This window comes from Dendrobates tinctorius, unplaced genomic scaffold, assembly GCF_039654945.1.
Source record: "Dendrobates tinctorius isolate UK_male_01 unplaced genomic scaffold, ASM3965494v1 ptg000138l, whole genome shotgun sequence".
In the NCBI taxonomy this organism is placed as follows: Eukaryota; Metazoa; Chordata; class Amphibia; order Anura; family Dendrobatidae; genus Dendrobates; species Dendrobates tinctorius.
Genome location: NW_027361806.1, coordinates 15,482,673 through 15,499,299, shown reverse-complemented (window position 1 = coordinate 15,499,299; position 16,627 = coordinate 15,482,673). Strand labels below are relative to the sequence as shown.

The 16,627-nt window shown below is 42.9% G+C and overlaps 1 protein-coding gene across 2 annotated transcripts in view; it reads right to left on the bottom strand.

The window, feature by feature from the left end:
• AK4 (adenylate kinase 4) overlaps positions 1 to 13,279 on the bottom strand; it is a 70,571-nt gene extending 57,292 nt beyond the window's left edge. The window contains exons 1-3 of one of the 2 annotated variants that reach the window (XM_073544694.1): positions 13,069 to 13,279; positions 12,052 to 12,195; positions 8,788 to 8,976 (exon numbers count right to left, since the gene is read on the bottom strand). In XM_073544694.1, the coding sequence (XP_073400795.1) occupies positions 8,788 to 8,932 (145 nt within the window). In that variant the 5' untranslated portion in view covers positions 8,933 to 8,976; positions 12,052 to 12,195; positions 13,069 to 13,279. Of the gene's footprint in view, positions 1 to 8,787; positions 8,977 to 9,880; positions 10,070 to 12,051; positions 12,196 to 13,068 lie in introns of those variants that run through there. The other variant, XM_073544693.1, reaches the window with a different exon arrangement.
• Positions 13,280 to 16,627: the final 3,348 nt, after the last annotated feature.

Sequence of the window (16,627 nt, the reverse complement as noted above, 5' to 3'; positions counted from 1 at the left end):
ATTTTATGGCCTTTTAGGTAGGTTGCTTTAAATTTTAGTGTAGGGACTCGCAAGAGAATGAGGACCCTTCATGTGGGTTGCGACCTTGCATATTTTGGACAAAATATAGGCCAATACCACATTCACTTTTGTAACATCTTTTTGTTGCCTATTTTTTCTCTTTTTGCAGGGTGCCACAGGTTTCTTAAGAGTAGGCTGGGGGAATTGGAGTGTCTATCCTTGTGGGGTGCACTTATAAAGTGGTGGCCATTCGCCTGATCTAGTAGTTTGGGTGTAAGCCAGACACTGGGCATCACACGAACCTGTGTGACTGGCGCCCTGTACAAGCCTCATATGTGAGCATTTATAATCCTAGGCGTGTGAATGGTTGTTTCATCCATATTTTGCACTTGTGCTGCCTTCACCGTTTATTATGGGACTGCTGCATTCTCTAGTCAATTAATATTATGACCTGGTGGTGGTGAACACAGATCCCTTTTTTTCTATGATTTTTTTTTTTTTTTTAACCTAAAAGCATGCCTATTACTTTAGGACAAACTGTCATGTGTACATACATGAGGAATAACATTATTTCTGGCCATCATCTGACTTTTATCCTGCATTTTCACTAGTTTTTCCCCCTCTAGTTTTCAGTTGTCTCTGAGATAGTGGATGGAGATGAGCTGCTATCATGTCTCCCATACACTGTGATGAAGGAATCTTGCTCTCCTGCTTCTATGTAGCACATGTTCAGAAGCATCAGCAGCATGGAGAGAAATATATAGCAGTAATGAGCAGTGTAGCTGTGACTCCAGCTCTGGTGTAAAATATAACACGAGAAAAGCACTTCCTTTAATGCAGCAGCAGGATCTAATGTGTACCTGTACATCTTTCTAACTCTATTCCTTCCAATTTTGCTGTAATCTGATCCCTCAGTGTGCTGGTGCCTGTCATTTATCTTGAGCAAAATATAATTTTTAACAGTGGCTCAGAATAAATAATGAGTTCATAGGGAAGGGAGAAAAGGAGAAGTGGCTTGAAATTTGAGAAAGCAGATTTCTTTAATAAGATAAATTACAGTTTTAAAGCTTCTTATATTCACTTGTATTACTCCTTAAAGGGAACCTGTCAGCAGGATTGTGCTCAGTAACCTACAGACAGTGTCAGGTCGGCGCCGTTATACTGATTACAATGATACCTGGTGATGAAATCCGCCTTGTGGTTGTTGTTTAATCTTTATTTTCAGTTTTGAGTTAATGATACGCTCGTGCTCCGGGGCGGCCAGTGGGGGGTCTTCAGGTGGTGCTCTGATTCGGTATTCACCTGTATGGCTTCTGACAGGTCACTGATCCCTCTCTGACCTGCCCCCAGTTTATAATATAATATAATTAATATTATATATATATTATATGCACACACACACACGGTATATATATTAGAAAAAAAAAAACTTCTGCAGGCAGGAGGTGGCCGTGGCACCAGCGCTACACCATAATCATATATGTACTGGGGGGGGGTCTTCATGTGATTACGCCGACCTTACTCTGTAGGTCACTGTGCACAATCCTGCTGACAGGTTCCCTTTAAAATGTCTGTGCTGAAAAAACTATCCAAAATATTACCCCTACCGACAAAGCGCTGTGATGGGAAATTTATCTAAGTCCCGTAAAGGTAAATAGGGCTGCATGGCAATGTGTACACAGTCCTATGTCAGTTATGGTGCGGTTTTAGAAATTTGTCTGGTGCTCATTTAGGCGCCTAAAGGTCACTCTGTTCCAAACATTGCTGCAAGACAGGGGAGAAAACCCATTCACATAGTCATTTATATTTTAAAATTGCAAAACTGGAAATATATTTACTAAAACCATCTAGTTCTTGAAACTCTCTGTACAGCTCCATCTCTAGAGGCTGTCAGCAAAGGGAAGCCCAAAACATCTTACATTTATACGAGGAGGCGGCGCTGCCAATCAGAGGAGACTTGTGGGCTTGTCCTATATTTCCTATATTCAGTGCAATGTGGAAAGTGAAAACACGTTCCCTGTAAATCTGCACGTCTCCTCACAACTATGCACAAAACCCTCCAGTCTGCAAGTCCCTGACTCATAAACCTGTACAAATAGTTAGAGAAGAGGAAGGAAGGCGAGAACATTATTCTTTATTTACTTTGCTCCCATCAAACTCAATGCAGACGAATGCTATAGTTACCTTCCAGACCCTCTCACAGGAGGCAGTAATCTTTAGAGAAATTACACAGGCACGGATACAACCAAAATGACAAGCGAAAAGGGGTATTATCAAGGTATTAAACTGCTTTAATAGGCTTGCAAGAAAATAAGCAAGTTTGCAATTAACTTGCTTTTTCTACCTGCTGTCATTCTTCTACAATGAAAGTTATCTTTCATGGTGTACAACTCATCTCCCTCAAGCTCGGCCGACCACGACTAAAAACACCTCTAGTGTTTGAAACGCAACAGAGAAACAATGTCCTTGTTCCGGACTTTATATGTGATAAAAAAAGCTTTACTATTACGGTATTTTATCCACATTTGAGAATTGGACGTACCTCTTTTCCCTTCTATTATTCTGCCTCTCTGTACAAGAATATAACTACTATAATACTGCTCCTATGTACAAGAATACAACTACTATAATACTGCCCCCATATACAAGAATATAACTACTATAATACTGTCCCTATGTACAAGAATATAACTACTATAATACTGCTCCTATGTACAAGAATATAACTACTATAATACTGCCTCTATGTACCAGAATATAACTACTATAATACTGCCCCCACGTACAAGACTAACTACTATAATACTGCCTCTATGTACCAGAATATAACTACTATAATACTGCTCCTATGTACAAGAATATAACTACTATAATACTGCCCCTTATGTACAAGAATATAACTACTATAATACTGCCCCTTATGTACAAGAATATAACTACTATCATACTGCTCCTATGTACAAGAATATAACTACTATAATACTGCTCCAATGTACAAGAATATAGCTACTATAATACTGCCCCTATAAAGATTATTATATTTATAATTCTGTTCCTATGTACAAGAATATAACTACTATAATACTGCCCCAATGTACAAGACTATAACTACAATAATACTGTCCTATGTACAAGAATATAACTACTATAATACTGCCCCTATAAAGAATATAACATTTATAATACTGTTCCTAACTACCATAAAACTGCCCCCACGTACAAGAATATAACTACTATAATACTGCTCCAATGTACAAGAATATAACTACTTTAATACTGCTCCAATGTACAAGAATATAACTACTATAATACTGCCCCTTAAAAGAATATAACTACAATAATACTGCCCCTATGTACAAGAATATAACTACTATAATACTGCCCCTATGTACAAGAATATAACTACTATAATACTGCCCCTATGTACAAGAATATAATTACTATAATACTGCTCCAATGTACAAGAATATAACTGCCATAGTACTGCTTCTATGTACAAGATTATAACTACTATAATACTGCCCCTAAAAAGAATATAACTACAATAATACTGCCCCTATGTACAAGAATATAACTATTATAATACTGCCCCTATGTACAAGAATATAACTGCCATAGTACTGCTTCTATGTACAAGATTATAACTACTATAATACTGCCCCTAAAAAGAATATAACTACAATAATACTGCCCCTATGTACAAGAATATAACTATTATAATACTGCCCCTATGTACAAGAATATAACTACTCTAATACTGCCTCCTAGCTGTGAGGTTGTGTGTTTGTAGCTCACCTGATGTCTGGAGCAAGCCCAGGGGGAGACCACCCTGGGCGGGGTAACTCCCCAAGCAAGGCCCAGGCTTCCAGGCCTACACTGGGAAGTAACGCTCAAGCTGTGTCTAAGGCGGATGCAAGTCCCAAAGTTGTTTCTGAGGGAAAGAAAGCTCAGAATGGAAGTAGCAGCAGCAAGAAAGATGAAGCTGTGAAACTGCGTAAAGTAACGGAACAAGGAAAAGACACGGCTGTGGGTAAGAAAATTCCAGTTAAGCAGTCGGCCAGCCAAGGCAAGCAGAGTGAAGGGCAATTAGGAGAAATCCAAAAGAAATCTACTGGTGAGAAGCTGAATGGAGGAAAGCAGCCTGCAGCTCAGGAGGTGCCATCACCGGCTTCAGGTGTGCAGCTGACTCCCAGCAGGCAGAGGAGAACCTCACTGGAGAGACAGACGATCCAGGAGAACCTGCAGCAGAAGCATGTGGTGGCCAGCATGGCGAGCTCTGGGCGCACAAGGTCGCAGTCAGGTGGCAGCAGTAACAGTGCTGTGGAGCCTGGAGCCACGAAACCAGCGGTGGTGAAAGTTAAGGAGACGTCTGGTTTCACGCATCTGGGGACATTGCTGAAAGCAGGATCCCAGGAGGAGACGCCACGTGCACCTGAGCTTCAGGTCGCAGAGGAGATCCCAGGACTGGTCAAGATGCTCGGTGAGTTACAGCAGCACAAAGACTTGCTGCAGAAACAAATAGACATGGGCTATAAGGTAAAGGCTGCTAATCCTGGTGGGGATCACACCTTTTATGATCAGACTCTGAACACACTGGGTATACAGCTGGCAAAAGTGGTGAGGGACATGGACTGTGTCCTAGAGAGATGGGGCCCCTGGCAGAGACTTATAGGAATCAGGAACTGTTTATGTCACACAAGCAGGACTCTGCAGGTTCCAGCTCAGACATTGTCCCAGGTGGACCCCAAAATCCGGTGCGGCCAGTGCTGCAGCCTGCAAGTTTCTGCTTCCAAAAGGGTCAAATACTGCAGCCGCAGCAGATCCCAAGCAGCAGCATGTTATACAGATTCCAGCAGGTATACCACAAGTCTCAGAATGCCAAGCACAGCAGCCTGCAGCAGCATGGACTGCCCTGTCCAGCAGAGGGACTACAAGTCTCAGAATGCCAAGCACAACAGTTAGGCAGTGGACATGTGTTGGTCATTACTGATGGTGCCCAGCAGGGCTCTGATGCTGGGGATAACCGTGCTGTATCTGAGGGGTCGGGGGCTTGGGGGAGCACAGTATCTTTGGTGGACGCTGCACAGTCTGATAATGACATTGATGCTGATAACAATGTGCATGATAATGTCTGTGATTTCCCCCCTTTAATTTCGAGCACACAAGGTGTGGCTGCCCCTCCTGCTGCAAACCTTCACCCCGTCAGTCAACCCAATGTGACCCCGCACGGTCCCCCCAGTAATGCCTGGAGTCGTGGTGCTCCTTCCTTTACCTCTGGTACCAATTATACAGGCCAGGCGTTTAAACGGAGAAACGTTGTGCGTTTCCGGCACAGAGGTGCCAAGGAGGACCTGCCAGACAGGAGGTTTGTTGTCAGGGAGGTCTTGTGCCACCAGATGGGGTTTGTGCCAGTCAGCATCCTGGCAGTGATTAATCTTCCAGACAGGCAGGGCTATGAGGTCAGCTTTAAGCTCATGTCTGACCTGGACAGATTCTGGTCTAGTTTCCCCAAGTTTAGAGACAAGGAGGGCTGGAGTAAGTTCAGCTTTATTCCTATCTCTAAGCCAGATACTGTCACCATAAATGTCATCTTCTAGAATGAGTCTGTTCCCCCACAGGACATTGTGGTGTGGCTCCGGAGGCATTGTGACCTGGTCTCTGACCTCACCAAAAGCAGAGACAGTGATGGTATCTGGACGGGAGGGTGGCGGGTTTTGGTGAAACTGCGCCAATGCAATAACATCACTGCCCATTTACCCAACTCCTTCTTTATTGGGAGGGAGAGGGGTGTGTGTTTCTATCCTGGGCAGCCTCGTAAGTGCTTTAAATGTGGCAAGGCAGGTCACCTGGGAAATACCTGTACTGTGGTGAACTGCAGCCTGTGTGGGGAGGTCGGCCATCTAGCTGCAGACTGCCAGAACATCAGGTGCAACCTCTGTGGGAAGATCGGTCACCCTCACAGGGACTGTCCAGACGCCTGGCACAATATCTGTAAGGACTTTCCTGATGAGGACTTGGTGGCAGGGGCAGAGATTCTGGAGAAGGCAGCTTTACTGTCAGGGGAAATACTGACCAGACCAGAGGTCCACCAGGGGTCTACTCAGCTAACACCAGAGCAGCAGGGTTCAGAGAGAGAACAGGGGAGTATGGAGGTTGTACCTCAGGGGCAGCAGTCACAGGAAGGCATTACTTCAGTGCTACCATCTGTGTCTGAAGAGTATAGCAATAATCAGAAAAGGAAGAAAAAGGACAAGGCCTCCCGTAAACCTGAGGAGTATGACACTGGCCAAGGAGCCGGGAAGAAATTCCAGAGTTCTGCAGGTGTAATGGTCGTATCTAACAGGTTTGAGGTTCTTGTTCTGTGAGCCTGACGGCGATTTTGAAGATGACCTGAAAAGAATTGATGCAGAGTGTGATAGGGACGTAGAGGACTGTACTCCGCCAAAGCGGAAGCCCTTACCTGAGGGCACTTGAGTAGAGTCTGAGATGGAGACCGGTGGTGAACAGAATAACTCTGACTCAGATCTGTGACGCTGTCAACCAGATAATGTCCAAACTCAGATAGGGAAAATCATTAGGAGAAATTAGGAAATGTTAAGATAGTGAAGGATGAGTCACTGGGTAGGAATATGATGAGCTCTGTTTGTAAAGTGTTTTTTTTTTTTCTTTTTTCTTTCCCCAAACTAGGAGTATGGACTCTAAGTTAATTTGATATGTATAATCTGGATATGTAATGTATGTATGTATGTATGTATGTATGTACAATCCTAGTGAATTCAGTTTTGTATTATTGGAGGAATGTTGTTAAATTTATTTGTATTTGTTTGGTTTTTACAATAAAAATTGCCCCTATGTACAAGAATATAACTACTATAATACCGTCCCCTATAAAGAACATTTATAATACTGTTCGTATGTACAAGAATATAACTACTATAATACTGCCCGCTATGTACAAGAGTATAACTACTATAATACTGCCCGCTAAGTACAAGAATATAACTACTATAATACTGCCCGCTAAGTACAAGAATATAACTACTATAATACTGCCCGCTAAGTACAAGAATATAACTACTATAATACTGCTCCTATGTACAAGAATATAACTACTATAATACTGTCCCTATGTACAAGAATATAACTACTATAATACTGCTCCTATGTACAAGAATATAACTACTATAATACTGCCCACTATGTACAAGAATATAACTACTATAATACTGCCCCCTATGTACAAGAATATAACTACTATAATACTGCCTCCTATGTACAAGAATATAACTACTATAATACTGCCTCCTATGTACAAGAATATAACTACTATAATACTGCCTCCTATGTACAAGAATATAACTACTATAATACTGCCCCTATGTACAAAAATATAACTACTATAATACTGCCTCCTATGTACAAGAATATAACTACTATAATACTGCCTCCTATGTACAAGAATATAACTACTATAATACTGCCTCCTATGTACAAGAATATAACTACTATAATACTGCCTCCTATGTACAAGAATATAACTACTATAATACTGCCCCTATGTACAAAAATATAACTACTATAATACTGCCTCCTATGTACAAGAATATAACTACTATAATACTGCCTCCTATGTACAAGAATATAACTACTATAATACTGCCTCCTATGTACAAGAATATAACTACTATAATACTGCCCCTATGTACAAAAATATAACTACTATAATACTGCTCCTATGTATAATAATATAAAATACTATAATACTGTTCCTATATGAAACTGTGCAACATGTTAGGCTGGGGTCAGACTTGCGAGAAACTCGCACGAGTCTCGCATCTCAATACCCTGCACTGACGCCGGCACTCGGATTGGAGCGTTCAGCTGCAAGTATTTCTATGCATCTGAACGCTCTGATCCGAGTGCCGGCAGCAGTGCCAGGTATTGAGATGCGAGACTCGTGTGAGTTTCTCGCAAGTCTGACCCCGGCCTTAATGTTAAACACATCTATCTGAAACCAGGCAGTATAAAATTAGCGTTTGTTGCTCAGTGATTAGTTTTTACAGAACAGGTATAAACAATGATTTGGGTCTAGGTGACCTTGAGAAGGCAACATTGTCTAACACAAAAATAGAAATTCATGCCTAACTACTTGGTCACCATTGTATAGGTATAAGATATTAAGTCCTTTCTGTGGGTTTTCTGGTTTTAAAAAGTTGCAAATTTTGTTGGATGCCATTTTATCACAACAATGTGTCATTGCTTGCTATCCTGTACCACTTTCCAATCGCTATCTCCAGGCTCGGACTGGCCCACAGGATAACCGGGAAATCCCCCAGTGGGCCCCTAACCCCACTATATGGATAGTATGTGGCATAATTCACATGATTTACTCTGTAAAGAAAAAAGCAGCATCTCATCATTCATGAACCAAACTACCTAGCTTATTATTATATAGAGATATAGGTACATTTGTGAATGAGGGGAGTGTAATATTTGTATGCAGGTGAAAAGTGGGCCCCTCAAAGTCAGTGTTACTGGTGGGTCCTTGGCTCCCCAGTCCGACACTGGCTATCTCTATATGTCTGTCTGTGATGTAATGGTCTCCAGGTTGGGCCTCATAGTTATGCCTTTCTGTGATCGATGCTTTTTCCATCCCGTCAGCTTGTATCACTTTCTTTCAGCCATTCTGTATATAGAACCTCATTAATAAATCAAATATAATACCCGAGAACAATCGCTGCCCCCTGCCTTGCGCCCAGGAGAAATCTACTGATAGTTTTATCTTACCGGTATTGGATCGGATGTTCTGCCTCAAGAAATCACCACTGGACAGATGCTGCAGCCCGAAGTTCTTGGCGATCCTGTGACACACCGTCCCTTTGCCAGATCCCGGCGGTCCTAAAATGACAGCTCTCAAAAGTTTGGACGCCATCAGAAGGGGTGTTTGTACTTCTGGAAACCCAACTCCGAGAGGATCTAAAAAAGAACCAATCGGAAAAAAATATTTGGTTACTGCCTCCTGCTCAGTCCCGGCCCCTCTTAAGATGCCAAAGAGTACTTAAATGAAGTTAACCCCTTCTCTTCCAAATTAAAGAGACATGACATATTATAAAATTGGAAGACTGGAAAACTATTTGCAACACAGGAACCAGGTGAAAGATTCTGCCCTTGGGGTGCTGCGACTCTACAACTCCTGGCAGAGTCTGCTACATGCAACTTGTTCTTCCCCAACTGTCTTGACACTACAACTCTCAGCATGACCTAAGCTATCTGTAATTGTGGCTCCCAGGCTATTGTGACACTACAACTCCCAGAACGCATCGACATCTATTTTCAACTTGTAGTTCTCCGACTGTTGTGACACTACAACTCTCAGCATGGCATAATTGCTGCCGGTAAACTGTGATTCTCCTATAAGCACCTACATGCCTGAAAAGCATTTGTTTCCCGTGGATTCGGAGACGCTGAGACACTACAACTCCCAGCACGCCCCTGACTTCTATATGCTACTGGTGACTCTCCAGATATTCCCAACATGATCTGAATGATGCAGGTCGTAGTCCACCGATCTGATGCACTGCAACTTTAGACATTTTCTTAAAGCAGACAATATTACATTTCTTCTATTCGGCAGCTAATATCTTTAAAATCAGATTTAATTATTTTTTTAGCCATAAGAAACTATGCAACTGGTGTATCCGAAACAAAAACGAATACTGCATTTGCAAAAATGCTATAGAGGGCAATCCCTTTAGCTTCCTTAAGGAGCAGTCAGAGCCCTTCCTTTTGCACTTTACAGCTTTGATTGACAGGCAGAGGAGATAAGCCTGAGCGAAGATACAACATCCTTGTTTTTGCAATTTGCAAAGTCCTAACTCACCTCCTGGGTCCCTCTTAGTCTATATCCTTCAATATGGCGAGTAAGCAGCAGTAGGGGATCCTACATTACATGAGCCACGTCCAGGCTGGGAGCCTTTAAGGGAGAGGATTGTGGCACAGGAGGGACACGACGCCCAGCGCAGGCTGCTCCCCTCACACATCAGCAGCAAAGAATCCTGCACAATTCATTGTGGAGGCTCAGACGCCCCGCCGCACAGCCTTCTGGGATATGTAGTCTCATTGCTCCTCACAAAAACACAGGACTATAGACGGTCAAACTACAGCTCTTTGATGCCACCTGGTGGAAGCTGTCAGAACCGCAGGAATGGATTTGGATACAATTTGTTTCAATTTGTGTCACTTTTTTTTTATCTTTTCTTGTTCTGGAATATTATATTATACTTAACTCTTTTCTCCCCCATTTTCAATATCTCTGCTTGTTGTCGGCGTTAGGCCACGTTCACACGCTCAGTATTTGGTCAGTATTTTTCATCAGCATTTGTAAGCCAAAACCAGGAATGGGTGAAAAATGCAGAAATAGTGGTGTTTCTATTATACTGTCCATCTAATTGGGCTTACAAATAGTTTTGTAAAATACTGAACGTGTGAACGTGGCCTTACAAGAATATTCTTGATTCCAATTAAAGTCCAATCACCGTAAGTGTACAGACCTAATACTTTTTAAAGCTATGGGTTTGTTACAATTGTGTCCTGTTTAGACAATTCTCTGTGAGTAAAGCCGCCTTCACACATATAGCGAGATCACTAGCGATATCGCTAAAGCATCACCGATTTTGTGACGCAGCAGCGATATCACTAGCGATCTCACTGCATGTGACACCTCCGACCCGGCTCCCCGCTGGATATCGCTGATCGCGCGAGACCGGGATGGTCCATTTCTCGTCGTCGGCTTCCTGCTGGTGCCGCCGAGCGAGCCATGGACGTGGGTCGATGACACCGCTGCTGCGATCTGCCTGTGTGGCAGCTCACTAGCTACCATTTAGCGATGCACCAGCGATCCTGACCGGGTCGTATCGTTGTCGGGATCGCTGGTGCATCACTAAATGTAACAGGATCTGAATGGCACTGATACATTGTAGCCAACTACTAGGACAAGAAAGATTTGTGCAGCCAATGTTTGCCTAGAGAGAATTGTGTAAACCAGACACAGTAGGCAAAAAAAACGCTGAGAGTGTTCATCTTCGCTTACAAGTCGAGGTCTTGAACAGTCTGCATTCTTCTGTACATGATGTATATACTGATTAAAAACATGTGACATGCACAAGTGTGAACAAGTCGGTCAGACAATGCTCACACCACCAAATGGCTGAAACACAACAAGAGAACACAAATGACAAATTTGAAAAAAATACTCTGCAGTCAAAAACATGACAGTAATCAGCAAGTGCTGTATAACAAATACAGGGTATTTAGTCGATTCGTTTTTTGCAAAAAATGTATACCAAGCCGCTTCACCACGTCACGGTAACCCTTCATGAAGCAGTCCCTATCTAATGTATTTAAAACCTGAACATGTGAACAGTGTTTAAATGAACAGGATACAGACAGGCGCCTCCTAGTATATGGGCTTGTGGTGTAAGACAGCTCATTTATGTGCATGTCACACAGGAGAGGGGTGGGGTCTCCCAAACCATGCAGAGCAAGGAAAAAACGGATTAAAAACATATGTGAACAAGTCAGTCAGACAATGCTCACACCACCCAATGACTGAAACTATGGAGTATTGTCAAGAGGAATATGAGACACCAGACCCAACAATGCAGACGAGCTGAAGGCTGCTATCAAAGGAACCTGGGCTTCCATAACCCCTCAGCAGTGCCACAGGCTGATCGCCTCCATACCACGCCGCATTGATGCATGAGCCACATCCAAATATTGATTGCATTTACTGAACATACATTTCAGTAAACAACATTTCAGATTTTAAATCATTTTTCAAGCTGGTGTTATAAAGTATTCTAATTTACTGAGATAATGACTTTTGGGTTTTCATTGACTGTAAGACATAATCATCAACATTACCAGAAATAAACACGTGAAATAGATCCCTCTGTGTGTAATGACTCTATAGAATATAGGAGATTCACTTTTTGTATTGAAGAACTGAAATAAATTAACTTTTAGGTGATATTCTAATTTTGTGAGAAGCACCTGTAAGTGCAGTCTTCTCTGATTGGAGTTGATCTTTATTTTCGGCTCCATCTTGTCCAGACACCACGGTGACATTTCACATCCACATTTTGTCTCCATAGTCTTTCCTCTTCGGTCTTCTGCAGCACATCCCCAAGCGGTGCCCTTAAAAATAAGAGTGTTATTAAAATACCCTCTTCATAAAAATATCTGTCCATACTATTTCTTAAATAAGCTTTCTATGTTATACGGCCTTCATACTGTCTGCTTTAATGAGCTATAGCCACCCCACTTTCTGCCATTATCCAATATAACTGTCACACAATCAACCCTCATGAACCACGGCCTATACAGTCGGTGTACTCTCGCTACTGTTTTCCCTTACACGCTCTTCTCTCCATACTGTGCCCCCTGTAAGGCAGCATCGTGCACAGTGATGAGGCAGTGACCCACAAAGGTCAAACATAAAAGTCTCTTTCGTGTGTTATCTTCACACAGAAAAGGTTTCAATCCACGCAAATGCATGTAACTTCAGTGCATATTATCAGTGCTCAATTAACACCAGTTCATAGCACTACATAGTACAAGGCATCCTTTAGGGTATGTGCACACGCTGTGGATTCTGCTGCGGATCCGCAGCAGAATCTGCTGCATTGTACAGTACCATTATAACCTATGGAAAATGGAAACTGCAGTGCAGATGCTGCGGAATTTTCCGCGCGGTTTTTGCTGCAGTTTCCAATCCGCGGAAAGAATTGACATGTCATTCTTTTCTGCGGATTCTGCTGCGGTTTGCCATCTCCTCCATTGTAGAGGTGATAGACCGCAGGTCAAGTCCACAGGCTAATCCGCAGATAAACCGCAGGTCTTCTGACCTGCGGATTTACCTGCGGATTTTGCTAAATCCACGCTGAAAAATCCGCAGACCAATCCGCAGCGTGTGCACATAGCCTTAGATTGCAGTCACTACACAGGCTAGTACTCCACTGACTAGTTCCCATGGGTGTCCTGCAACGCTGTATCACAGTCTCTGCTCACAGCTGTACATAGTCCTCGATATCCTCCAGGTCACTGCCGGGCACCATATCCATATGTTTGTAGCCGTTACACACACTAGTCCTTTATTCGGGCACAGGACATCCACCTCCGAGACCAGTCACTGTAGAAGGCAGCACCACTGGGTGTGCTGTGGGTGCAGGCCTATTGGCTCCGCTCTGTCCTGTGCTCTGCAAACCAACTGCTATGCACAGCAACAAGCGCCAACTCACTCTGGCCCAGACACACCTGAGACTCACTCAAAACTCCCTAACCCTTTCCTGCAGGGTTTTTATCATAGCCACCTGGAAAATCTGGGTTCTGAATGGAACAGACTGAAACACTATAATACTGCAGTCTGTTTCAAACACAACATCCAGAGCAGGTTTTCTGTACATCTGCCTTGGACACTAACATGTCCAAGACTAACACTTACTTTTATTTTCAGTCTGCATTGCAGTCACAGCTATGCCCATGTCTGCCATGCACACCTATGGTCTTCATACACCTCCGTGCATATCCTGGGGAGACTACACAGTGACCCCTCCCTGTGACATCGGTCACTGCTTCACCATTGCAATCCCAGCTACGCCTGTGACCGCAATGCATTCCCATAGCCTCAATACACCTCCGAGCATATTCTGGGGAGAACACACAGTGCCCCCTAGCTGTAACAGGGGTCACTGCCTCACACCCCATTTAACGCTTTCCTCATTCAATATCAACTGTGTGCCTCCTCTTCACACTATGCCGTCGTAATGTCCACCACACTGCCCTCTCCAAACTGTACCCCATTCTCACACTGTCTCCCTACACAGTATGATGGTCACTACAGCCGCCCATAGAGCATGATATCTACAACAGCCTCAATATACATTATGATGCCCACGACAGCCTTTCATTATATAGTATGGTCATCACCACAGCCCCCATATATAGTGTAGAATAATGGTACCCACAGCACCCTATACAGTATTATGCCCCCCCTCTGCTCTTGTGCCGGCTGCATCTGATAGACACATGGGGGCCCTCTTCTACCTGTATCCGCCACTGATACACAGTATATAGTAATTATTATATATTTACCCTATTATGGATATGCTATATCTCATGTCTGGCATATGCAATTGATGACACTATTTTGATCTACTTACTATGTATCCTATTATGGTTTTACTGTTGCAATACTACTAATATCTAGTCTATGTAGATTGACTTTTTTGATGGTCTGATATATATAACTGATGATAGTGCAAATCACCACTGGTACCAATATCTGCATGTATAAATCCTATTATTACGCCCTTTTGATACTGGTAATGCATGAGATACGCAATTGTTTTGACTGTGAGTGATATCTGTTATGGTTGATATAAAAAAAAAAACTCGTTAGACTAAGGCTGATAACCTGTCTACCTATTTGTGTCTGTATTTGCACTCTTTCATCTGGCTGCATATATAAATACCTATCTCTACCTACAGAGTGCTGCTGTGTCCCCCTCCTCTGTACATGTTATGCTGTCATTGCAGCGTGCACCTGTTCACATTATATGGAGGTGTTGGTCAGGTTTTGTGCTCTATGTAGTTTACCATTGGAGGTTGTGACTGCCTCCTTTCTGACTCTGCACTCCTTCCATCAGCCTAAGGCCGGGGTCACACATTTGTGAGAAACTCACACAAGTCTCGCATCTCAATACCCGGCAAAGCCACCAGCACTTGGACCGGAGCGCTCAGCTGCAAAGAAATACATGCAGCCGCACACTCCAGTCCCGAGTGCCGGCGGCAGTGCCGGGTATTGAGATGTGAGACTCCTGCGAGTTTCTCGCAAGTGTGACCCCGGTCTAAGGGTGTGTGCAGACGCTGCGGAATCCGCTGCGGATTAATCCGGACGGATTTTGCAAAAACCGCAGATAAAACCGCAGGTCAAAAGACCTGCGGATTATCTGCGGTTTCACCATCTCCACAATGGTGGAGATAGGAAACCGCTGCGGATTCCGCAGAAAGAATTGGATTAATCCGCACCGTCTACACAGCGGTTTTTGGTTACCATTCATTTGAATGGTACTGTACACCGCAGCTAAAACTGCTGCAGGTCCGCAGCGGCCAAAACCGCTGCGGAACCGCTGCAGAATCTGCAGTGTGTGCACATACCCTTAGGGTTTAATTAGCACTGGTTCCAGCAGCCCATTTACTGGCTAACATGGTACAAAGATATACATCTTTCCTGTAGCAGCCCATTTAAATTTGTAGATTTGTAACACAAGAGAGGCATGTTTGCCCATTCACACTGTAGGCTTATAGCCCAAGTGATGCATGTTTAGGATGATAGGACCCATCGGAGAAGCGTCACTTTGTCATGGTTGATGGGTACACTTGAATTGGCCAATTTATGCACTCAGAACCTTCATTTTTTGTAAGTACTTTTTAAAAGAAAAACATTTTTTAGCACCTTTTATTCAGCAATAACGTTAGATCTTGTGTTTGCATATATATTGATCTATACAGAGTGATGCTGTGTCCCCCTCTTCAAGTAACCCTTTCACGGTTGCAGAAAACGTGATTTCTAGTGGCACCTATTGGAGGAAGCAATTCGAGAAATCAAACTTTTAAAGAGAATCTGTCACCAAGTATTGCCATAATGGCGCAGGTGTACTGATTTAATACATAATTTCAGTGAAGAAATATGTAGCACGGTTTCTATAAAATTATTTAGAAGCTTCAGGCTATGTGCACACGTATGCTGAAAATTTCTGCATGAAAACCGGACTCCTTCCCAGAAAACGCGCGTTTTTAGCTCGTTTTTTCTGTGCGTTTTTGCGCAAAAACGCATGGTTTTTATGTGTTTTTTCCACGCGTACCCAGTCTCCTAGAAAATAGCTAGAAATGCGGATTTTTCAGCAAAATTAATGAGCATGCTGCGTTTTTTTACCGCAATGCCTTTTTTCACTGAAAAAAAAGCATCAATATGCACAAAAAGTGCAGAATTCATTAAAATAAATGGGATGCTTCTTGTAAGCGTTTTTAAGCATTTTTGCCGGTAAAAACGCTTAAAAAACACGAAAGAAAACGCTTACATGTGCACACAGCCTTAATCTCTATGCATTGGGGCGGGACTGTGGGTAGAGTCTTTAGCTCTGCCATGGCCTCTCCGCTGCCTCTGCTGTCTATTTTCTTCACTATTTAAATTCCACATCGGTGCCGTCCAAGCTGCAGTTGATGCTTGTGCAAATTGATCTCTTGATAGGCTTCAATACAATGGCACCAGTAACTGCGCATGCGGAGACTGATCTTTTGGCAGTCTTTGGGGAAATGGTGCCGTGACGGCGCATGCGCAGATTGAGATCTCAGCTCATCATTGATCTGTGCATGCATCACACACTAAAACAATAGAAAAAAACGATCAAAATGTCATGTATCCCAAGATGGTATCAATAAAAAAGTGCAGCTCGACACACAAAAAAAAGTGTTCCACGGATGAAAAAAATAAAGTTATGAGTCTCAAAAAATAGTGGCAGAATCTTTTTTCTTTTTTTTTCTTTACAAAGTTCTGATATATATATAT